The sequence below is a fragment of the Cnephaeus nilssonii genome (genome assembly GCF_951640355.1).
Source record: "Cnephaeus nilssonii genome assembly, chromosome: 19".
Lineage (NCBI taxonomy): Eukaryota > Metazoa > Chordata > Mammalia > Chiroptera > Vespertilionidae > Cnephaeus > Cnephaeus nilssonii.
This window is the reverse complement of record NC_137090.1, coordinates 8,365,955-8,389,383: the sequence shown is the minus strand read 5'-3', so window position 1 is coordinate 8,389,383 and position 23,429 is coordinate 8,365,955. Positions and strand designations below refer to the sequence as shown.

The 23,429-nt window shown below is 44.4% G+C and overlaps 2 protein-coding genes across 4 annotated transcripts in view; both read left to right on the top strand.

The window, feature by feature from the left end:
* The window catches only part of WIPF2 (WAS/WASL interacting protein family member 2), a 32,959-nt gene extending 24,233 nt beyond the window's left edge, over window positions 1–8,726 (top strand). Inside the window, exons 6-8 of the mRNA XM_079798239.1 lie at window positions 596–802; window positions 2,876–2,977; window positions 3,226–8,726. Of these exons, the coding sequence (XP_079654365.1) occupies window positions 596–802; window positions 2,876–2,977; window positions 3,226–3,266 (350 nt within the window). The 3' untranslated portion in view covers window positions 3,267–8,726. The remainder of the gene's footprint in view (window positions 1–595; window positions 803–2,875; window positions 2,978–3,225) is intronic.
* A 2,516-nt stretch (window positions 8,727–11,242) lies between these two features.
* CDC6 (cell division cycle 6) lies at window positions 11,243–22,854 on the top strand. 3 transcript variants are annotated; one of them, XM_079798235.1, is made up of 12 exons: window positions 11,243–11,372; window positions 12,065–12,254; window positions 13,166–13,447; window positions 13,571–13,770; window positions 14,014–14,189; window positions 14,900–15,006; window positions 15,457–15,596; window positions 16,938–17,038; window positions 18,210–18,274; window positions 21,045–21,247; window positions 21,686–21,826; window positions 22,136–22,854. In XM_079798235.1, the coding sequence occupies exons 2-12, from the start codon at window positions 12,077–12,079 to the stop codon at window positions 22,223–22,225; spliced, it is 1,683 nt and encodes a 560-aa protein (XP_079654361.1). In that variant the 5' UTR covers window positions 11,243–11,372; window positions 12,065–12,076; the 3' UTR covers window positions 22,226–22,854. The 3 variants fall into 3 exon arrangements, with proteins under 3 accessions (XP_079654361.1, XP_079654362.1, XP_079654363.1); XM_079798236.1 differs by lacking the exon at window positions 11,243–11,372 and adding an exon at window positions 11,535–11,550; XM_079798237.1 differs by lacking the exon at window positions 11,243–11,372 and adding an exon at window positions 11,601–11,707.
* The last annotated feature ends 575 nt before the right edge of the window (window positions 22,855–23,429 follow it).

The following is a 23,429-nucleotide window of genomic DNA, read 5'->3' as shown; positions in this document are numbered from 1 at the left end:
CTCACATCAGTGTTTCACTTTCTCTCTCTCTACCTCACTCCCTTCTACTCTCTGAAAAGCAATGAAAAAAATATCCTCGGGTGAGGATTAACCAAAAAAAAAAAAGCAAGAGTACAAGGTGAGATCAGACTCACTGAGGTAATGGGTTACTGTATAAAAAAAGAGGATAATTGGGGGAAACCCAATTGGATTGGAAGCTAAGAGTTTGAAACTTTATGATGTAGGAACTGCAAAGCTCTTGAAAAAGTTTGAGCCAAGTTTGGGGAGATGAGTGAGTTGATGGTGCACACAATGGATTGGTATAAGAGATTAGAAGCAAAAATAACATTTGGGAGGCTTTTTGTAGTAGAACAGACTAAGTATGAGACAGTCCTGAATTAGAATTGTGGAGGAAGACATGGAAAAGCAGGACAAAAATCAAGAATACAGAGAGTTCTTAACTGACTTGTCATGGGAAATGAAAAAGAGTCACACATTTATTCTGAACTTTGGTAGAGCAGGGATGGGAGGAGGGTGAATATGATATTTAACATGGTGCTCAGAGGCTCACACAGCCTCTACAGCCAAACCTAACTGCTTTGGATTTTAATTGCAGCTCCTCCACCCCCGCCACCCATGATCCGAAATGGTGCCAGGGATGCTCCCCCTCCCCCACCACCATACCGACACGGGTCAGAACCTCTGAGCCGAGGAAAGCCCCCACCTCCACCCTCAAGGACGCCAGCTGGGCCACCACCTCCTCCTCCTCCACCCTTGAGGAATGGCCACAGAGATTCTATTACCACTGTTCGATCTTTCTTGGGTGAGTAGCTAGCTGTTGTAGTCTCATAGTTCCTGTGGTGACTTACTAATTCCAGTAGAATGGGAATGGTCACTTATATCTGTTGTTCACAGCAGTTCCTCTCCTGACTTTACATCTGACTTCTAATCCCTATCCATTGATGTTCCTTCCCTTTTGTAAATTCTAAGCATGGGTTGCTTTGGGATAGATTGAAGTAAAATCAGCAGGTGTCATGCTAACTCTAAAGCCATTCTCTTGCTCCCTAAGGATCATTAGCTGTGGTTACCTTTAAGTCAGAGACTTCATCTTCTTCAGGATTACTCAGACAGGAAGTGAGTATTCCTCTAGGAAGGAGAGCTCCTTTCTGGCCCTTTAAAAACAAAATAAACTTTTCTTTCCAACTTGGGCCTGGCATAATGGCTCCCACAAAGAAGGGTGGCAAGAAGAGGGCCCCTTCTGCCATCAAAGAGTTAGTGACCATCAGCATTCACAAGCACATCCATGAAGTGAGTTTCAGGAAGCACTCGAAGAGATGCAAAAATTTGCCATGAAGGAGATGGGAACTCCGGATGTACACAGTGACACCAGACTCAACAAAGCTGTCTGGGCCAAAGGAATAAGGAATGTCCCATACCATAGTGAGGATGAAGATTCACCAAGCAGTCTCTGTATGTTGGTTACCTACATACCACTTTTAAAAATCTACAGTTAATGTGCATGAGAACTAACTGCTGATTGTTGAAGAAAGTTATAAAACTGCCACACAAAAAACATCCCACTATGTAGAAAATATTTACCTAGTAATCCAAAGCCACTAACTAGCTGTGTTACTTTAAGGAAGTTGCTTCACGTCTCTGGGCCTCCCTTATCTGTGAAATGAGGAGGTTGACTAAATCAGGAGTGTGTCAGATTAACTTTTCCAAGGTTATCAATGAATCTTAGGCCCCACCTAAGATAATTTTTTTAACCTACCTCTCTAACTCGTATTTCTTCTCCTTAACTTCTTTAGTTATTTATTCTTAAAATCTTTATTGTTGAAAGTATTAAATATGTCCCCCTTAACCCCCATTGATCCCTTCTAGCCTGCCCCTCGCCTTCACCACCCTATTGTCTGTGTTCATGGGTTATCCAAAGGTATCATTAGACTCCTGGGAAGATCTGTACAATCCCTTTCAGACCTAACACTCTTGTCTACCCTTGCTCTCTAGTGTATTCTGACTAGGTGGACCAGGGTTTTTGCTTCAAGTCCTTTGGAATGTCATCAAGCCACACCCATAGAGCATTTGAGCCTTCTTATAGAGGGGCCATGGAAAGAGGGCACGGGGCCATGAGATGGCTATCCCCACTGTGTTGCAGAATTACATGAGGGTAACCTGGGCCAAAAGGGAATTATCTGGTCAGAACTCTCACTCGTTGGTGACAAATATTCCCATTTTAGGTTAATTTCTACCAATTCGTAGATTCAGTTCAGTTGGTATCCCATGGTGATAGTCTCTAAGGTAGCTGTGTTAAAGAATTATATTTTTTTCTCCTCCCATTCAAACAGCTGTGCTCCTTTCTTGTTACATGCCTGATTTTTGGTGGAAATATTTTTAAAAACCAGGTCAAGCCCTAGCCGGTTTGGGTCAGTGGATGGATCATCGACCTGGGGACTGAAGGGTCCCGGGTTCGAATCCAGTCAAAGGCACATACCTCGATTACAGGCTCCTCCCCGGCTGGGCCCGGCAGGAGGCAACCAATCAACGTGTTTCTCTCACATCGATGGTTCTATCTTTCCCTCTCCCACTCTCTCTAAAAATAAATGGAAAAATATCCTCGAGTGAGGATTAACAAAACAAACAAACAAAAACAACCAGGCCAAAGACTAATCCCTTAATGTAGAGAGCCTTTGAGCACATCTGGGCATACAAGGCACATAGAGCGATGCTATTGCTGTCCTTAGAAACCTTGGTTTAGTGGGCAAGGCAGGCCCTCACGTACATCAGAATGAATGGAGACCAAAAAGGGGAGGGTCAGAAGTGGCACAGAGGGTCAGAAGTGGTACAAAGAAGGGTCAGAAGGGTGAAATGAATTAATATTCTGTTTCTTTTGTAGATGATTTTGAGTCAAAGTATTCTTTCCATCCAGTAGAAGACTTTCCTGCTCCAGAAGAATATAAACACTTTCAGAGAGTATATCCCAGCAAAACAAACCGAGGTGAGACGAGTAGTCATGAAAGTTTTTTCATAATTGCATAAAAAATAGAATCAGTGTGCTTTTCTTAGAAATTTTCTTAAAATTTGTTTCTCCTCATCTCCATTTTCTTTAAAAACAAAAACGAAACCTAATCCCTCAGTGTTAAAGGTTAGCTTATAGAGCCTGTCTCTCATTTTAGGAATGTTTGGGTTATTCAGGATCTGGTGGGTAGTCTTGTGTATGTGGTTTTTATTGTTAATGTTTTTCAGCCGCCCGTGGAGCCCCACCTCTGCCACCCATTCTCAGGTGAAGCCTGGGTTGGTCCTGTTCCTCAGGAAAAGGATGGACCCTCTCCTCCTCTCAGATGGTCCCTCCCATTCCCCTGAAACCTGCATGAGAACTCCTAACGTGTTTCTCCAGTGCAACCAACCTCTAGACTCCAAGCGTCCTCCCAGCTCGCCTCCATCTATGCATCTCGTCTTCTGGACTTGGTGATTGGACTCTATATTGACAGTAGGGTCTCAAACCCTGCGTCCATCCCTCCTCTAGCAATCCCTGCTAGCCAGATGAGGAAACAGCTTCTTGTCGCCTGCTTTCCTTGTGGGGAAAGGTGCCTTGTTGTGATGAATTAACTCATTGTTGGGGCAGGGCGGAGAATGGTACTCCTACCTCCTCCTACCCACTTTGGGGGAAGCTTGGCGGGTATATTTTATCATTTAGGAGGCTGACATGGCCAGGACTTGGGGGTTGGGGACATTTTTAGTGAAACAAGAAAGGAGTTTGCAGAGAAGTGATCTGTTTTAAAGGTCAAGTTTGAGAAAGGACAAGGGAATGGGTCTGCTTTATTTTCGGGGGTATTTTGGTTTTGCTCTTACCCTACCCCATACCCTCACTCCAGAGATAAGTTGGATATAAACACTAAATACTAATCAGTTGAACTAAACATCTAATAAAAAGGGAGGGTAAATAAACTGGCGAGCCTTTTAGTGTTAGTCAGTTTCTCTGCAGCAAAGGGACCTGGAGCCATTTGAGTCCTCTGGGACTCTCCCTCCTCCCCCCCTCTCCATTTCCTCAGGGTGCTGAGGCTGAGGGATGCTGTTTCCTCCCACCACCACCCAGGCGCTCAAGAGTAAAGTCACTTTTGTTCATTCCATGTTCACAAATTCCAAAAACTTCTGGTGGGAGATAGGAAGATAGGGCTGGGGTCTTGGTCTTATGTAAGACCTTGCGTCCACCTCAGTCTTTTCTGGCTGGCCCTGAAGGACAGGGGTCCACTCAGTCCTGTCTAGAAACTACACCCCTTGATGGGTACGCCATGGTGACAAAGAAGGGAAGGTGAAGCTTGTGTAGAGTTCACAGCCCACTGACTGAAAAGGAGCTTCCTCTTCTTTTCTCTCCATCCTTGCCTTTCCAAGACCGCAGGGGTGAACAGCAGAGTAGAGAACAGTGAGGAGGCTCCTGAGTCAAAGATTCCTCTGTGCCAAGAAGCACAAAGACTTTGGTGAGATGACTCTCAGCCCAGTTACCTTCTTTGGCAGCCAGCAATATGTTGTTTCTTCGTCTTCCAGGTCCTAGTTACAGAACAGCAGAATAGGGCTCCTGGGCTCCACACACAGGTGTTTGGTTTGCTGCTGCCAACTGCAGAGGCTACTCAAAGCTTGAAGTAAGAGCAATGAGGCCAAGGTGATTTTTTGGAATGGTTGGGGAAAGTCTGTTAAAAAATTACATCACAGGTTTGAACTATTTTAGGGACCTTTCCAGCCTATTGGATCATAGACTGAGGATCTGTGCGTGGTGCCGGATGAAACCCAAGTCTTCCCAGTGCCAGAAGAGAGAGGGCTCAACTTGGGTTATTTGTATGGGGTCTGCTATCCTTGATCATCTCCTGGACCATATTGACAAACAGTGATTAGGTCTGTCATCTCACTTCTCTAATCATTATCATTCTTATTTTCAAACCTGTTAGTAGTTACCTCCCAGCAATGTCCCTGGCATCCTGAAGTGAATAGAGCTGAGAGAGGGGACACTAATGGAGGGAGAACAAGAGTGGCTACTGCAGCAGAGTTCCAGGGTAGATGCTGATCAGCACTCAACTTGGACTGTGAAGTCTTCCCATTTATTTTTGAAATGGGAGTTGATGCCTTTTGTATAATGTTATAGAAATGTATTTTTTCCCCCTTTCCTCAAACATAGAACATCAAAATAAGTATCACAAGTAAAAGCCAAACCACAGCTTTTCATTGGGGCTGATACCTTCCTCCCCTTGACCTGCTGCTCAGATTCCCCAGCATTTGGACTGTGTCACGTGGGTATTGGTGTATTTTCATTTTCTTGGCCTCATGGGAAAAGGCCTCAGTCTAGATCTAGTTGGATGCATTTTCTTCAGCGCATGTTGGTGACACAGTACTTATTTAAATGTCTTTTGCCTTATCCATATTTGGTCCCTCTGTTAATAACAGATTTATTATCATGTATATTTACTATTGAAGAATGGGAATGTGATCCTCATAGTTATTGATCTATTTTGTATGTTGTAAAAAGCTTGTAATATAGATTGAAGGTGGGCTGGCTGCAAGAGCACTACAACTTCTCACCTTTTAAATGGCTTTTTATCTGCTTATGGGAATGTCGTCTCTTCCGAGGGAGATGGCTGGTCTCATGTTGAGGCTATTGCCCAGTCCCATTAACCCCCTTCTCCCCTCCCAGAAGGAGGAGACATTGCCCAACTAAGCAGGAAACTGTGTTAAAAGCCCTTGTGTGGGTTTGGTTTCATGATGTTTTTCTCTAGTGGGGAAAACTTAATACTATAGTTGTTTCTTACCGCCCTTTCTGGGAAGTAGGGCAGTGGCCTCCAGGTTTTTAAATGAGCTTAGATGCCCTCCTTCCCCCCTCTTCTCTGGTCACCAAACCTGGATCAAAGCATTTCGATATTCCAGGTGTGGTTTTCTCTGTCATGGGGATTTTCTCCAGCAACAGAGCCCTATTATTTTCCCAGCCTGGGTGCACAGAGAGAGGGTCGAGGGCTACCCCACCCAGTGGATGTGAAGCTGCTGTCTCCAGAAATTCATCCCAGTCCTCCCAGCTGGCAAAGGCAGAGACTAGCCACTGGCCATTGCACTGGGGGCACCCCCTCACCCCACAGTTTCCCAACTTGAAACCCAGATTTACCTCCAGGGAGAGGTGAGGAAAATTGTAAATAGACTTGCTACAGAGCAACTCAGGTTGCGGTGTGTTTTAATTCTCCTGGTCACTTGAAATAATCTGTAGGCTGAGTGCTTATGGGAGTGGGGGAGAAGGGTGACTCCAGGGTCTGCTGCAAAGCTCTGGGGGTGGAGTATAGGACATCTGAGGCCCTTTGATGGCACTACACTGAGCTGTCTGTCCTTCTGGAAACCCAACCTACAATCAACCAGAGATCAAATTCTTCACATTCCAGTTGTAGTTTCTTTCCCTATTAAATCTCAGTCCCTGGCTGTGTAGTTAGGGTAGCTTTCTGGGCCACCCTACACTTAGGGAGTGGAAGGCATTACAACTCTGCCTTCAAGACTCATCAAAATGAAACTAAACTACAACCACCTTCAAAACATACAAAAAAAGAAAATAATAACTGTTTAACTGAAGGAAGGGTTTGGTTCCATTCGACTCCACGTTCATTGTGCCTTTACTTGTGTTAGATTTCTGTGCTTTCTTCCTCTCTCCCTCTTTGAAGCAATTAAAATCTTCCTTGATAACTGCTGTTTCCTTCTTTCTACTCTTGTTTCTAACATCAGTGGGTTCCCTACATGTCTTAAATCTCATTTTACTGATGGCAGAGGGGCCATGCCTACTTTTCTCACATCTATCTTTCGTCATTTCCCAACACTACCAGCATGGAAGTCAGTCAACACTGAATAAAAGACTAGAATGCATGTGTGAAGAGTGTGAGTGTGTATATGTGTGTCAGTTTTCTTTTAAAAAATAATTTATTGTATGATTTATTTTGGAGTTGTATTCTGATTACAGTGCTCCCTCTCCCAATTAGCGTTGATTTTTTTCCAACCCCCTCTAAAATGTATAATCTGGTCTCAGGTTGGATTCTTTGGTACATTTGTTTCTCCTGGATGCCGTGCAGTTTAATTAAATGTTGCTTACAAAACAACAACAACTGAGAACTGTGTACTCTTGTCTGGAATCCCGCCTCCTGTGGTGGCATAGAGAGGGGAGGAGACCTGTGACCTCATGTTCCAGGTTGTGTGGTCGTTGACCCCAGGTCCTCTCCGGAAGTAGGTACACTGACTTGGGCAGAAGCATCTGCAGCTCCTTAAGGGTTTTCTATCCTCCCCTCCTGTTATGTTTTGGAAAGCATAGTCTGGGTAGCCATTCTGAATGGGTGGTTCTGATAGAGTTGGCCATTATTTATATTTGCCACCTAACTCCCTTTTGCTTATGATTTCAGGAAACCCAGGACGCCTCCTGGCCTTGTGTCCTTTCTTTGTATCCCTTGTGATTCTTTCTGCCTGTGTTGCACGCCAGATTCTCACACTGAGGCATGGAAGCAAAGGTGGGGGCAGAGCCTGTAGATTGTGTGTGTGTGTCTGTTTTTATGTGGGTGTTGGCTGTTTTTCTTCACAACTGTTTAAGTTGAAATCTTAGCAGGCTTTCTTGAACTTTGACTTCAGGTGTAAAAATTAAACCAGACATTCTCTGCTTACTATGGTCAGCTGACATAATCACCACTGGATTATTGAGCTTAACTTGCACTCTCATCATGAGCAAAGGTCTTGCAATTGTTTCCCATACTGATTTCAGAATGGGTGTGTATATGAATCACTCTCACATACTTTAGATATCAAAATCTATGAGGCTCATTTTCATCCATACTTGCCAAATTGGTCTAATTCCTGATTATTTGACCCATCGTTATTAATATGATTAATAAACTACCTATTTTGATTTGTTACTCTTGTAACTTTCAGTAGCCCTCAAATGGAGCTTGCCTAAATGACACTCAACTTCCTAATGCTATAAGCTTTCTCCATCCTATTGGGATGGTACTGCTAATGTGTGTGTATGTGTATATGTACTTGTACAACAGGATGCCGGACAGGTCCTTCCAGTGTGATCTGATTCCTTCCCTCATGATACTGTGTATGAATTAGTTGATAAGGGCAGTAGTTTGCCCAGTCTAATGACTGCTGGGACACCGCTGCTCACTGTGAATGTGCCTCTTAAGTATTTCCTGCCCCAACCCAGCCACAAACTGTGTGGCTCACTGTAAAGAAAGCTGCTTGTCTCTGACTTCCTATTACTCTGCAGAGGTAAGAGAACTAAAATGTCAACCTCAGGATCCTAACTACCCTAGAGGGTAACTGGAGGGGAAAATACTTCACCTCTGACATCACTGGAGCCCAGTCTGGATTGTATTATACATATAATTGGATTATTCTCCACTTCTAGGTTTAGGTGTGTGAGATTTAAAGGACTATATGGTATCTGTCCACAAAAATCTTCATGAGAAAGGTGGATGCCTCACTTGGCAGGCATGTCCTTTCCATTCAGCAAGCATTTATTGCATACTTTACTCTGTGCCAGGCATCTAATATGAAGATGAAGAGGACAGGGCCTTTGCCTCCAGGGAGCTCAGAATCTAGTAGAAGACTTCAGGACAGCTACCAAGAGAAACCTCTGCAGGCTATTAAAAGGCTTCATGGGCCCGGCCAGAGTGGCTCAGTGGTTGAGCGTCGACCTATGAACCAGGAGGTCACAGTTCGATTCCGGTCAGGGCACATGCCTGGATTGTGGGCTCGATCCCCAGTGTGGGGCGTGCAGGAGGCAGCCAGTCAATGACTCTCTCATCATTGATGTTTCTATCTCTACCTCTCCCCTCCTCTCTGAAATCAATAAAAAATATATATATATTTTAAAAAAGCTTCATGGTAATTAGCCAGGGAAGGAAGATGGCGAGCAGTATTCCAGACAGGAAATAACAAGGACAGAGGCACAGAAGCAAGAAACCGCATGGTGGTGTGTGCAGCATGCTACTGGAATATTGGAAAGGGAATGCCTCAAGTCGGTAAGCTTTTAGAGACCTTTCAATCTGACATCCTGTGATTCTCTGCCTGCTGCTACAGTGGTCATTCACTCATGCAAGCTTTTTTATAGACCAGTGCTATCCTTCCTGGGGTTTTCAAGGCTCCAATATGTATGCTAAGTACTTACAGCTACCTCTGCTCCCTCTCCCATGTAACGGAGGGAGGTTGTTCACTATCCCTTAAGGCTGGCTGGGCACATGTTACCATTTCAAGTTACTAAGGACAATTTTCAGGTGCCCAGTTATAAAAATAAATATGAGCAGTGAAGGTTGCTTTTTAGGTTCTATTGCCCTATTAAGATATCAAAAATATCATCTGGTCAAAAGCCTCCATTTTATTTTATTTCATTTTAAATATATTTTTATTAATTTCAGAGAGAAAGGGAGAGGGAGAGAGAAAAAAAACAGTGATGAGAGAATCTTTGATTGGCTGCCTCCTGCACGCCCCACACTGGGGATCGAGAGCAACTCAGGCCTGTGCCCTGACCAGGAATCGAACCGTGATCTCCTGGTTCATAGGTCCATGCTCAATCACTGAGTTATGCCAGTTGGGCAAAAAGTCTCCATTTTAGGTCCTTAATGGTTTGGTTTGGTTCGGTGGATAGAACCTCAGCCTGCTGACTGAAGGGTCCCAGGTTCGATTCCCATCAAGAGCACATGCCCGGGTTGCAGGCTCGGCCCCCAGTAGGGGGCGTGCAGGAGGCAGCTGATCAGTGATTCTCAGCATTGATGTTCCTATCTCGTGCTGTTGCTTCCTCTCTGAAACCAATAAAAAATATATATTTTTAAAAGCCTCCATTTTAGTATAACACTTTATAGTCATGGCTGCCTAATCTCTTCACTCTTACAGTTTTCGGCTCCTGGAAAGCCTTCCCAAAACGTGCTCCTTAACCATCTCTCCCTATTTAGAAGGCCACTGTAGAACCTGCATTGGTCTAATCCTCCCCCATGTTTGAGTGGTTGAGAGTTTGATTTCCTGTCAGACTTTCCCAGTTCAAATTCCAGCTCTTCCACTTAGTAATGTGTGCCCTGGGTAAAATGTACTCAACCCCTTCTATTTCCCTTTCCTCATTTGTAAAATGGAAATAATGCCAACTTCATGGGGTGCTTGTGAGAATTAGTAAGGTGACATAGGTAAAATGCTTGAACTCAGTCCTTGGCATACACTTAAGCACTTGGTATTGGCTCTTATCTACTATATGAACTAACTACAATTAACTGACGATTGTAATATTGCTTTCCTGTTTCTCGGCTTTATTGCTCTATTTTATTTGATATTGAAGGATGAAAGATAAATGCTTACCATCACCTAGAATTGGGTTTTGGCCTTTAACAGAATCTGGGGCTTAGCTATGTTATTAGCTTTGGAAGCTGGCCTATAAATTGCTGCTCTAATTTATATTTTTCATTAAAAGCTCAGCTTGCCTCTTCTATAGTCGTCTTCTCTGGCCCTGAAACCCTAGTGTTTAGCTATAAAAAAATTTTTTTAAATGAAGGGGTCATAATTCTCTCCACTCCCTGTTGATTAACGGGATTAATGATAAGAAGGTACACAATATATTCTTACCTTTAACAAAATAAAAGCAAATGCCTGGCTTTATTTCTCACCTTTGAAATACAAATCAGGGGGATATTATAATGAGGGGTAGTGTATTTCGTTATGCATGCGTAGAACTTTACAAAAAAATTGGTTTGGGTGTCAGGAAATCTGGATCCTAGAGCCTTCAACAAGATGCTGTGACCCCTAATTAACCCTATGCACATTTGTTTTGTGCCTTGCAGGGTTGAGAAAAGCTCCTAGCATCTACCGTCCCCAAAATGATAGGTATTATATAGTAGCTCTCTAAAAATGTAGCCCATTAGGATAACGAAAATGGGTTAAGTGCAGCCCTGAGAAGGAGCAACCACATCTTTGTACTTCCCATCGAGAGAAAGGCATAGAAATAGAGTCGCGTGCGGCAAAGACTACATCTCCCGCCGAGCTTTGCGGCGTGACCAGTTCGCCTTACCCAGTGTCGCTCCCTTCACGTCTTTCCGGCCGAGGTCCCGGATGTAGATGGGTACCCTCCGCTCAGTAGGCGTGGCCTTAAGAGGGCTCCGAGACCTGGGACTCTCTCATTGGTTGTGCATTGGACGCGTGGGGAGGGTGGGCGTTGGCCTAGGCGCGCGGCATTCAGGCGACAGCCAATTAGAAACCTGTCCGGACTTTGGCGGGAGGACGGAAAGCTACGGCTGTGCACATTTGGCGCGAATGTGTCTGGACTTCGCTGCCGCCGGTTTATTCAGGAGCTGGTGAAGAATCCCTGGAGCCTTGTGCGAGAGAGGAGAGAAGGATCCGGCATTGAGGTGACGCAGCCCTGCGGGGTGGAGAGGAGAGGATTGCCCCGGGAGGCCTGGGGGCAGGGAACTAGGGGCGTTGAGTGACAAGGCCCGAGGGTGCAGTGAGCGGAGCGGAGCCCAGATCGCGGGAGATAGGTCGGGGATAGGCGCTGTCGGAGCAGTCTGGCAGTTGTGCGTAGATGAGGTAGGAGGGAGATGTGCCGGGTGGAGACTGGGTGCTGAGTGGGGTCTGGGGGTGGGGTGGGGCGAGACTGTAAGTCTGGAAGGTGGTGCGCTGGGGTGAGGGGATTAGAAGTGAGATCGAGATCAATCAAGATAAACCTCTTGCATCGCTCCCCCGGGTAAGCACTGGGAGCCAGAGTGCCCGGTTCGCTGTGACTTCGGGCCTCTGTGCTCTCAGTTTTCTCGTCTTCAGGGTCATTTTAATAATGGTACCTACCCCTAAGGTAGTTATATTTGTGAAACTTTGATGAGGCGATACCCAAACTGTTCTTAACAGCTTCGTACACATAGTTGGTGGACTAGTCTTTGCTATTATTGCATAGATTTGGATGGGAAGCAGAACTGGATGCTCAAATATTGTTATCATTTACGTCTGAAATAAGGGCTGGCCATCGGTGTGAATTCCATGTGAGGTATTTTCCCTTCAGTTTTACTTGTTGACTGGCTTTCTTTCCTGTTCTCTTTTCCGTGCCCAGTGTGTTGCCATCATGCCTCAAACCCGATCCCAGTCACAGGCTACCATCGGCTTTCCCAAAAAGAAGCCGTCTCGGACATTGGACAAAGCTAAAGACTCGAGTGACACCAAAGTAGAGCTGACCAAGGTCCAGGCCGTACCCCTTACTCCGTGTGCAAAAAGTCTGCCTCTCAGCCCCAGGAAACGTCTGGGTAAGCGACCCTCTCTGTGCGCCCTCTGTGGCCTCTCCTGACTCAGTAATAAGAATGCCTCGTCCTTTGAAGCAGGGAAGTTCTGTGAAGACCACTCGTTTACTTTGGGGTTTTTTTCAGGACGGTTGCTACGTTCTCACTGAATTTCAGAGTTAAGATCACTTTCCCAAGTATTTAATAGGCCTGATCGTCAGTGTCTTCATTGAACGTAGTTCTGTCGGTATTTTAAATGACCTTGCACGCATAGTCCATGGACCCAGACAATGGTGGGGTGAGGGCTTGGGGTGGGGCAGGGTGGAGACGGGAAGTGGGGGAAAAATTGGGGACAGCTGTAATACTGTCAACAATAAAAAAATAAAACTTTTTAAAAAAGTGACCTTGCCATTGACTGTACTGTATAGTATTTTTGAAACTTGCCTTAATGGTGGTGAAATTAAGAGACAGGGGTGATGCTCTCGTTTTAGAAAGGTAGTTGGTAATCCTTTCTTGTTTTAGAGAGTTTGTTTTTAATGAGGGGTGATTGGATAGTAGTATCTGGAGACATTCTTGGTTGTTGAAACTGGGGTGTGCTACTGGCATAATGGATAAAGACCAGGGATGCTGCTAAATATTCTGCAATGAACAGGGGACACACCCAAGGATTATTTGGCCTTGTGTATTAGTGGTGCTGAAGTTGAGAAACCCTGTTTTAGAACCATCCCACTAAAACCCATTTGGTTTCTACCCAACAATAGTAAGACTCAGTGTCGCCATCTGGTGGCCAGTATTTGCTTCTAAAATGAGAGGCGTTTTATTTTGGTGGCTTTGGCTGAGGTAGGAGTTCACCTCTTTCTGGGGGAGGCAGGGATCTTTGCAAGTCCTTTACTAATCACTGCCACGAATGATCATGCTTTGATTTTCATGTGTTTCAGGTGATGACAACCAATGCAATACTCCCCGTATATCACCCTGTTCTCCACCAAAGCTGGGCAAGAAAGAGAATGGTCCCCCTCACTCACACACACCTAGGGGACGCAAACTGGTATTTGACAATCAGCTGACAGTTAAGTCTCCAGGCAAAAGAAGACAAGCCAGAGTTCACCAAAACAAAATATGTTCCTCTGTTCGCAAAGGTCAAGAGATCACAACACATTCTGAGCAGAGACGTCCACCAGAGAAGGAATCTGCGTGTGTGAGGCTGTTTAAGCAAGAAGGTTCGTTCTTTCACAGCAGCTGTTCGTGCAGCCTTTAAACGAGGCTGGGAAACCCAGATGAAACCCATCGGGTCTTCTCAGTCGCCTCTGTTGTATCTAATTGTCCTTTCATGTCTGGCACAGGCACTTGCTACCAGCAAGCAAAGCTGGTCCTGAATACAGCTGTCCCCGATCGGCTGCCTGCCAGGGAAAAGGAGATGGATGTCATCAGGAATTTCCTGAGGGAGCACATCTGTGGGAAAAAAGCTGGAAGTCTTTATCTTTCTGGTGCTCCTGGGACTGGAAAAACTGCCTGCTTAAGCCGAATTCTGCAAGACCTCAAGGTACTTTGAGAGTCTGAATTATGATGCTCTTGCTAAAATGGCACTTTGTTATGAAAGGTTAAGAAAAAGTAGAAGTCTTACGTGAAATTTTCCCCAAAAAAAGACATTTTCAGTTTCATTGTCTAAATCTTTCAAATGAAAGTAGAGCTTAGTCTTTCGTACGCTGTTAACTCCTCAGACACTTCAGGTTCCATCAAGTCTTTGTCCAAGGCTAAAATTACTCCTATGTTTGCATTTTTCTAGAAGGAGCTGAAAAGTTTTAAAACTATCATGCTGAATTGCATGTCCTTGAGGAGGGCCCAGGCTGTATTCCCAGCTATTGCTCAGGAAATTTGTCAGGAAGGAGTATCCAGGCCAGCTGGGAAGGACATGATGAAGAAACTGGAAAACCATTTTACTGCAGAGAAGGGCCCCATGGTGTAAGTATGGCTCTGCTGCGTGTTGCTCTCTATAAATCTGCAAGGTCTCTCACACACAAACTCACATGCTAATCTCTTGAATTGAATTTATCGGTTTGTTCATAAAAAGACATCCTATATAATAAAAGCCTAATATGCCAAGTATCCAACCGTTTGTTCGACCAGTCACTATGACACGCTCTGACCAGTAGGTTAGCTTGCTGCTGGGATCCGGCCAATAGGGACTGGGTGAGATGAGCCGGACATGCCCTAGAGCCCTCCCTGGCCCCGATCATGCACCTGTGGGGTCCCTTGGCCTGGCCTACGCCCTCTTGCAATCTGGGACCCCTTGGGGGATGTCGGAGAGCCAGTTTCGACCCAATCCGCACAGGCCAGGCCAAGGGACCCCACCCATGTACCGGGCCTCTAGTTTCCCTATATTTGCTCTATCAATGGTAGTTACATAAGCTTAAAGGGAAAGAAGAAAGGAAAATGACACCTAATTTTAAATTGGAAAAATGTTTTTAAACTAAGTGCTTGAAAAACCTATAATGATACTTTCTCATGATGGTGGAGGTGGGATCATTTGTAACAGTGACTAGAGACAGGACAAATTATGATCTTCAAACTGATCTCTGCTGTAGGAATGTGACCTAGAGCCAGCCCAGACCAAACAGATTGGAGAGTTAGGAAAGTGGACACGGGTACTAATTGTTTCTCTTTCTGTGTAGTGTGTTGGTGTTGGACGAGATGGACCAGCTGGACAGCAAAGGGCAGGATGTGTTGTACACACTGTTTGAATGGCCATGGCTAAGCAATTCTCGATTGGTGCTGATTGGTTAGTGCTCAGTTGTTACTGTTACATGGTGATTCTTAAGAATTCTTTTTTAATCTCTTTAGTTTATTTATCACCTATTATTTTATTTTAAACCAGCTTTCTTATCAAAATAAGAACATTACTCTAAAATAATAGTAATTTTCATCTAAGGAAAGTCAGTTTTGTTAAGTCTGAATAGAAATGACATAATACTACATTTCAGAGCCGTGCAGTGTTGATTTTTGGAGTATCTGATTCTGCTTATCGGTGAACAATCCTAACTTGAAAAGTGCATTCTGTGCTGACTATATACATCTTACCTAATGAGTATTGGGTGGGGACAAGGGGACAGCAAGTGGGAAGCAACCATTGGAACGCTGGATTATAACTAGAAATTTTATTCAGCTTTCAGATGGTTTATTTTTCCTTGTAGGATGATTTGATGGTTAGTGTTATTTATCTCCTCCACAGGCATTGCTAATACCTTGGATCTCACAGACAGAATTCTGCCACGGCTTCAAGCTAGAGAAAAATGTAGGCCACGGCTTTTGAACTTCCCACCTTATACCAGAAGTCAGATAGCCACTATCTTGCAGGATCGACTTAATCAGGTGAGTGACAACCATTGTACCAAATTGTGTGTTCTTTGGATCACCAGTGTTGGAAAAATCTAACAATAGCGCTAAAATATTTTGTTTGGATGGCATTACTAACCATGGAGTTCCTATGGGCCATAGGGAGAACATTTTTATAAGAATTTCACCCATGGCTCCATTTATTGGGTGCCTCAGTGTTGAAATAAAAGTAAGAGAGGAATCACTCAAATGCTTCTCTTTCAAAAACGTTCTCTTTGGAAAATGACCAAATAGGTTTTATTTTAGTTTTGCTAATTTAAGGTCTGATTGCTTTCTTTTTTCCATTTATGAACATACTAGTGGCTCAGTGCATGAAATTCGTGCACATTAAAAGGGAATTAATTAGAGGAAATATTTTAATATTGCTATTTGCCTTTTCTCTATTAATAGAAGTGTCAGAGAGGAAAGAAAATTAGTAAAATGTATATGAAAATCTCCCTCCTGTCAGAGTCTGGGGTGCACCATGGGACCCAGAGTCAAGTCCCCGCCCACCCGCGCATGCCTTGAAATTGCGCGAGACCCAGACCTGACTGGCCCCACTCCCATTGGGCGAGATCCAGACCTGGCCAGCCCCACCCCCAACACCGTCAAGCCCCGCCAGGCGGGGAGTGCACCCTCAGGTCCCCCGGCCCAGGGCGAAGAGCGCGGCCAGGGGTCCCCCGGCCCGGCACCGGGGCGTGGGGCACACCCTGAGGTCCCCCAGCCCAGGGCGGGGGGTGTGCCTTGAGATCCCCCGTCAAGCCTCAGGTCCCCCAGCCCGGCGCCACGCAGCCTCAGGTCCCTGCTGATCGCTTGTTACGGGAACCCCACCTCCGCTGTGGGCGCAGCCATCTTGTGATGGCGTGGGGGTTAATTTGCATATTACCTCTTTATTATATAGGATATACCAGTCTCATAAGTAAATCTCCATTTACTTTTTAAAAAAAAATATATATATATATTATTGATTTTTTACAGAGAGGAAGGGAGAGGGATAGAGAGAAACATCGATGAGAGAGAAACATCGATGAGAGAGAAACATCGATCAACTGCCTCCTGCACACCCCCTACTGGGAATGTGCCTGCAACCAAGGTACATGCCCTTGACCGGAATCGAACCTGGGACCCTTCATTCTACAGGCCGATGCTCTATCCACTGAGCCGAACCAGCCAGGGCAAATCTCCATTTACTTTAAAGCAGAAAAGGCATCTCTTAGACCCTACATGGTGGCCAATCAAACATAGACTTAAATGTGAAAATATTTATGCCTGGGATCTAACTTACGAAGTGGGGGGCTCTTGTAGTTCAAACTGTCCCCGTCTGTTTCTTGTCCAAAGGTATCCAGAGATCAGATCCTGGACAGTGCTGCAATTCAGTTCTGTGCCCGAAAGGTCTCTGCTGTTTCGGGAGACGTTCGCAAAGCACTAGATGTTTGCAGGTGAGTTATGGCTCTAGTGGCTGCTTTTATTAAAAAAAAGAAATGCTGTTTAATCGTCTCTCGTGTAACTCAAGTGAATGTGGTTTAAGAGGCTCCGTTCTGCCACTTTTTTATGCTCAGAAAAGAGGACTTGTTTCTCAGTGGGGAGTTCTGCATTTCTACCGTGTTAATGTCTGAAACATTATCAGTCCATTACCTACCGAGGGAGGAACAAATGAGATGTTGCTGGCACTCCCTGTGGTGATTATAGATTGGTTAATTACACTTGTATTAAAAAAGACTCCAGTTTACTTTTCCATTAGCTGGTCTCAAGCAGGTTTATTTATGGACCTGAACCATCTTTGCCTTTAGACATTTTTTTTCCTTCCTTTGCTTTTTTTGTGAGCACCCCTTCCTTCCGTCAGGGGTCCCCACAGTTGTACTCCAGACCTCTCTCCCTCCCCATCCCCCCGTCCCTCCTGCTGGGGAAAGCCTCTGTGCTGACTGATGAAATTTCTTCCTTCCCAGCAGGGGCACTGGGTCCATTAAAATGATACTTGCTGTGCTGGCCCGCTGGTCCTACCTCCCCCTACTGCCATACAGAAGATCCAGGTCTGGCTTATGGCTTCCTGTGGGCAAAGCAGTTTGGAGAGAGCAGTGGGAGAGGAGGCTCTTCCTACTGCTAGATGGCATGATCCTGGCTGGATCTGAAAGTTTCCCCTAGTCAGCAAACTGCTTGGGTAAAAACCAGCTCTGAGCAATAGTCCTGTCGGCTGGTGTGGTTTAGCCTACACGTACGGCAGTGTCTAAAACGGAGGACTCCCCTTTCAGGTCTGGTGTGGATGGCTGGTACTGGCCGTCTTTAGTCCACTGCCCACACTCTGTATTCTCTCTCCTATCCGTGACGTTTCTCCTCATCGAAGATGTTATCATTGGCTCAACGTATGATGGCCTACTTGGCATCTATAAGAGGCAACGGTAGTGTTGAAGTTCTCGAATTGCCTGGTCTATGAATTATTTCAGGACAACAAGTCTCCTTTAGCTGAGACCTAGCCTAGTTTTGTTTGGGGGCTTTAAGATTATAAAACGTGTTTGGTTTTTTTTGTTAATATGTCTGTTTTCGAGCTGAGTGGTTTGGTGTGGTGTTTGGTTTGGCTCAGCCTAAATTAATTTTAGAAATATTTTTTTATAGGAGAGCTATTGAAATTGTAGAGTCGGATGTCAAAAGCCAGACTATCCTCAAACCACTGTCTGAATGTAAGTAGTTTATCTCCTTCCCATCTTCCTTTGTAATAGAAGCTTAACTTTTTTTTTTTTTTTAAGCTTGCTTAACTTTTCTGAGGAAAGAGCTAGAAAGGTGTAATGAGCATGGTTAAATCTACACCCATTTTTGTGTGTGTGTGTGTCTGTGTGTCAGCTTTATTTCAGTCTTGCCTGCAGAACTAAATTTTGTGCATTACTGGAAATGAGTTACAGTGTTACATAAATGGTTGGGACAGAGTAAATTTTCTTTTCAAGCTCTAAGAGTGGGAACTGTAGACAGTAAGGTTGGGTCAGCTTCTCTTCTGGGAGCTTAAGTTGTATGCAGTTTAGGTCTCCGCGAAGGTAAAAGCAGAGCCTGGTAAATAAGAGTCAGACAGTGAAAGAATTGAGTTCAACTTGGGATATCTCAAGCCTTTAAACAATTCTAGGAGGGTGGAGGTGTAAAGATGATACTGCTGCAGGAAACGGCAAGCTATTACAAAAACGGAAAAATTAATTTTCCTTTTCCTTAGCGGTGGCAGATATAAAACAGCCGTGAACTACATACCTGGCAGTGTTTGTTATCCAGGGTTAATCTTTAGAAGCCCAACACCCTGATTTGATTGTTTCTCCCTTCATTCCTGCACTGGTTGAAAGTTATTAAAATTGTTTCTAGCACTGTAGTGCCACAGAGAACACTTTCTATTTTTCATCACCTTGTTGAAAGAAAATTAATAAAAATACTTCAAAAGTAGCCAAACTTAGTGCTTAGGATTATCTCCTTTTTTTTTCTTCTCGCTACCAAACGTGTCAGTGACCCCCTGTGAGCACTGCTGGCCCACACAGAGCTAAAATAGGTTATAAGTTCCTGGCGTAAATTGTTAGACTAGTCTAATTCCTTGACCTCTGGTATCTGTGATTAGCTCTTAATGGCTCTAGAAAGCTATAAGGAGACTGACTTCAGCTATATACAGGGTGCGGCAAAAATAGGTTTACAGTTGTTCATATGGAAAAATACTACAGCCCTAGCCAAGTGGCTTGGTTGGAGCATTGTTCCAATATGCCAAGGTTGCGGGTTTGATCCCTGGTCAGGGCACATACAAGAAGCAACCAGTACTGGCCGGTGTAGCTCAGTGGTTGAGTGCTGACCCATGAAGTAGGCGGTCCCAGTTCGATTCCTGGTCAGGGCACATGCCTAGGTTGCAGTCTCGATCCCCAGTAGGGGGCATGCAGGAGGCAGCCGATCAATGATTCTCTCTCATCATTGATATTTCTATTTCTCTCCCTCTTCTTTCTTCTCTGAAACCAACAAAAACATATTTAAAGAAGAAAAGAATCAACAAATGAATGCATAAATAAGTGAAACAACAAATTGATGTTTTTCTCTGTCTCCTTTTCCCTCTCCTCCCTTTTTCTCTCTCTAAAAATCAATAAAAAAGATAAAATAACACAATAATTAATACAAAAATAATACAAGAATAAACGCTGTTTTGGGTTCTCACAACTGTAAACTTACTTTAGCCCCACCATGTATAAGAAGACGCTTTCTAATAAGTAGCACTGACTGAGCTTTTTTTTTTTTTTTAATATGGTTCTTTTATTGATTTCAGAGAGGAAGGGAGAGGGGGAGAGAGAGAGAAACATCAATGATGAGAAAATCATTGATTGGCTGCCTCCAGCACGTACCCCACTGGGGATTGAGCCTGCAACCCAGGCACGTGACCCTGGCCGGAATCGAACCCGGGATCCCCCAGTCCACAGGCTAACACTCTATCCACTGAGCCAAACCAGCTAGGGCTGACTGAGCTTTTTTGACACATCGTGGGTTCCCCAGCATTGAAGATACTCAAACAAAAGCTGAATAGATGACCGCTTGTTGGGATTGCTTTAGAGTGGGCTCAGCCATGGGGTCAAGGAGCAAAACGAGGCCTCTAAATTCTTTCAGCCTTACGATTCTGCTACTTGATCAGTGATCTCCGGTTTCTCCACTACTGTTTGCCCTCTGCAACATCCCGTTGGTTGTAATAAAATAGAAGCAAATGGTTGTGGGACAACTGCACACGATCTCAGGAAGTAACTTTAGGCAAAGGTTGTTACCGAGCAAATCCCTCCTGTCCTGCAATTCATGCATCTCCAAACAATGAGGCCATAGTCCCATGCAGCTTGTTGGCTGTTTCCCAACCTCCGGCCTCTGAGATGGTGCTATCTGCTAAGATATCCAATGAGATTTTCTCAAGTGGAGAGATCAGCTTGGGCAAGTGAACCAAACCTCAAAGGTCACTTGTGGAGGCTCTCTCAAAGACGTACATAGGCTTGACTATCCTGCCCACATCTAGCCCCTTGTTTGATTCAACGTATTAGGTAATTTTCCCAACTTTTTTCTTCCTTAATAACTGGGCATGGCCATCTCTGCTTCAAGGTTCTGTTCGTCTTCACCTTTGAGATATTAGGAACCCCCAAGGCAGGATGCAGTAGTTCTTTGTCTGGTCCTTATTCTTTTAGGAGGTGGGTTTTTGTCCCTCTGAGAATAAATTGTGTTCTGCAGGGCAAAAGAGCTCACCATTCTGCCCAGGAAAAGGATAAGCCTCCTTTGAAGTCACCCACGTTATCCTGGTCTCTTTGTGAGGACAGCATTGTCTCATTCTTTCGTTTCTAGTTACAGAACTGGAACCTCTGCTTTGCCCCTACATGACTGCACTTGAGTTTTCTTCAGCTAAAACTTAGCATCATCTGTCGTAATGCACTCCATTTTAAATCTAATTACGCTCGATGTATTTGTTTATAGGTAAGTCATCCTCTGAGTCACTGGTTCCGAAGCGGGTTGGCCTTAGTCACATATCCCAAGTCATTTCAGAAGTTGATGGAGACCGGATGACGTTGATCCAAGAAGGAGCACAAGATTCCTTCCCTCTCCAGCAGAAGATCTTGGTCTGCTCTTTGCTGCTCTTGACCAGGCAGTTGAAAACCAAAGAGGTCACTCTGGGGAAGGTTAGTTGGGGATGTCGGCAGATGGAGCTGGGGGAGAGGTGAGAATCTGCTTTGCAGAGCAGATATTTTCCAAAAGGCCTATCGCGCTCCAGCTGATAGGAATTAAAAATGGATTTTTAACCGTAAGAATAAACACCGGAACCATGTAAAAGGCAGCTGACTTTATTTCCCTTGGGTTGTGGTTGAGAATTCACCATTAATCTTCTCCCCTTCCATGTCTGCCTCAACGAAATATAAAGCCCCTTTCCTGCATGACAGTGGAAGTTTTTGGCAGTATCTACAGGACGCCCGTTCAAGGATCCTGTTGAAAAGAGGGAGGATCGGGTATCGAGATAACTTTTGTTTGCAAACCCAGACTCACATTTTTTAAAAGATTATAAATAGGCTACAAGAGATAGGACTCATAAACAACACTTGTTCTCCCTTGTTTCCTCCCAGTTACACGAAGCCTACGGTAACGTCTGTCGCAAACAGCAGGTGGCAGCTGTGGACCAGTCAGAGTGTTTGTCCCTCGCGGGGCTCTTGGAGGCCAGGGGCATTCTAGAACTAAAGAAAAACAAGGAAGCCCGCCTCACAAAGGTACAGCCAACTGCTTCTTTGTGGCATTCCTTTCAGTTGTCCTGTTTTGGAGAACTTGTGTTTTGCTAGAGGAAAGAGTTTAAAATGACCGGGATTAGATAAACAGTTTGTTTCTGGTTACGTAGAGTTTAAGATCTGTGAGGATGGGACTGGGGCTGAGGGAGGTTTTTGTGGGGGGGGGCATTGAAAAAGCAGCGTTGAACCTGCTTGTCTCTTGTGAGAACGGTTTAACATGGCAGACCTTTCTGTACTACAAACTTCGCTTTTGTGAGTTCTCCACTGTGAAAAGCTTTTTTCTCTTCTTTCCAGGTGTCTTTGAAGATCGAAGAGAAGGAAATAGAGCATGCTCTGAAAGACAGAACTTTAATTGGAAATATCTTAGCTACTGGATTGCCTTAAGTTCTTTTATTTTTCACACTAATATCCCACCTGAAAGTATCCAGTGTTATTTAGACCGTTATAAAGTCTTCGTGTTAGTACTTTAATATATTCAGGTCTGAAAACAATCCTTTTTTTACTTGAAAGTGATCCATTTTAATTTATAGATTCAAGAATGTTTACACAGAATATAACATCTTTGGGTCTTATTTTGGGGGGAGTGTTATTTTTTTATGCATTAAAAATGAGGGTCTTACTATTCTTATGCATTAAAAATGACCAAGTAGCCCCTTTTAAATTATATTTACTACCTTAGTAAGCTTGCAAGGATATAGATTTATGTTGTGGAATGTGCATATATTTACCTCTTTGTTCCCTCAAACATTGGTGTATTTGAAAGAACTTTGGCACTAAAATCGGAAGAATGAAAAAGGGTGATCCAGCAAAATAAGCAAGTCCTCGTGGCGATGTGGAGGACACTTCGTGATCAAAGGATTTCTTTCTTTTTGGAGCTTCCTGTGTTCGCGTTGCAGATACTTCCACATTGTGACATTTTAAAGACTCACTGAGTTTCTTAGGCCCTCCCCAGGGAGTGGGGGTAGTAAGCAGAATGTAACTCTACAGATTGTGAATATATTTATTTTCAAGTTGCCTTCTTTGTCTTTTTAAGCAATCACATTTCCAGAGAACTCAGGCTTTCGTAGTGGAAATTCCTCCCTAAACTGTCCCAACAGTCTTGTTGCCCACCGATGAAGCTGTTTGTCTCAAGACGCCTTCGTTTGGGGTTGGATTTTTATCTAACCTTCCTTCTTCTAGTCTTGTTAGATAAATTAGTTCATATGGTTACTCTAGACCAGTGGTCGGCAAACCGCGGCTCTTTGGCCCCTTGAGTGTGGCTCTTCCACAAAATACCACGCGCGGGCGCGCACGTACAGTGCGATTGAAACTTCGTGGCCCATGCGCAGAAGTCGGTTTTCAGCTCTCAAAAGAAATTTCAATGGTTGTACTGTTGATATTTGGCTCTGTTGACTAATGAGTTTGCCGACCACTGCTCTAGACTCCTCTCTTGGTTTGTTTTCTGGTGACATAAAATGGCAATTTGAGATGGGAACACCAGAGGGCACCATTACAGCACTGACTGCCCTGAGAGTGCAGGCATGGGGCTGCCGTTTTGAGAAAAGGGGAGGCTTACGTTGGATTCATTTGGGAGATGCTGTAGTTTTAT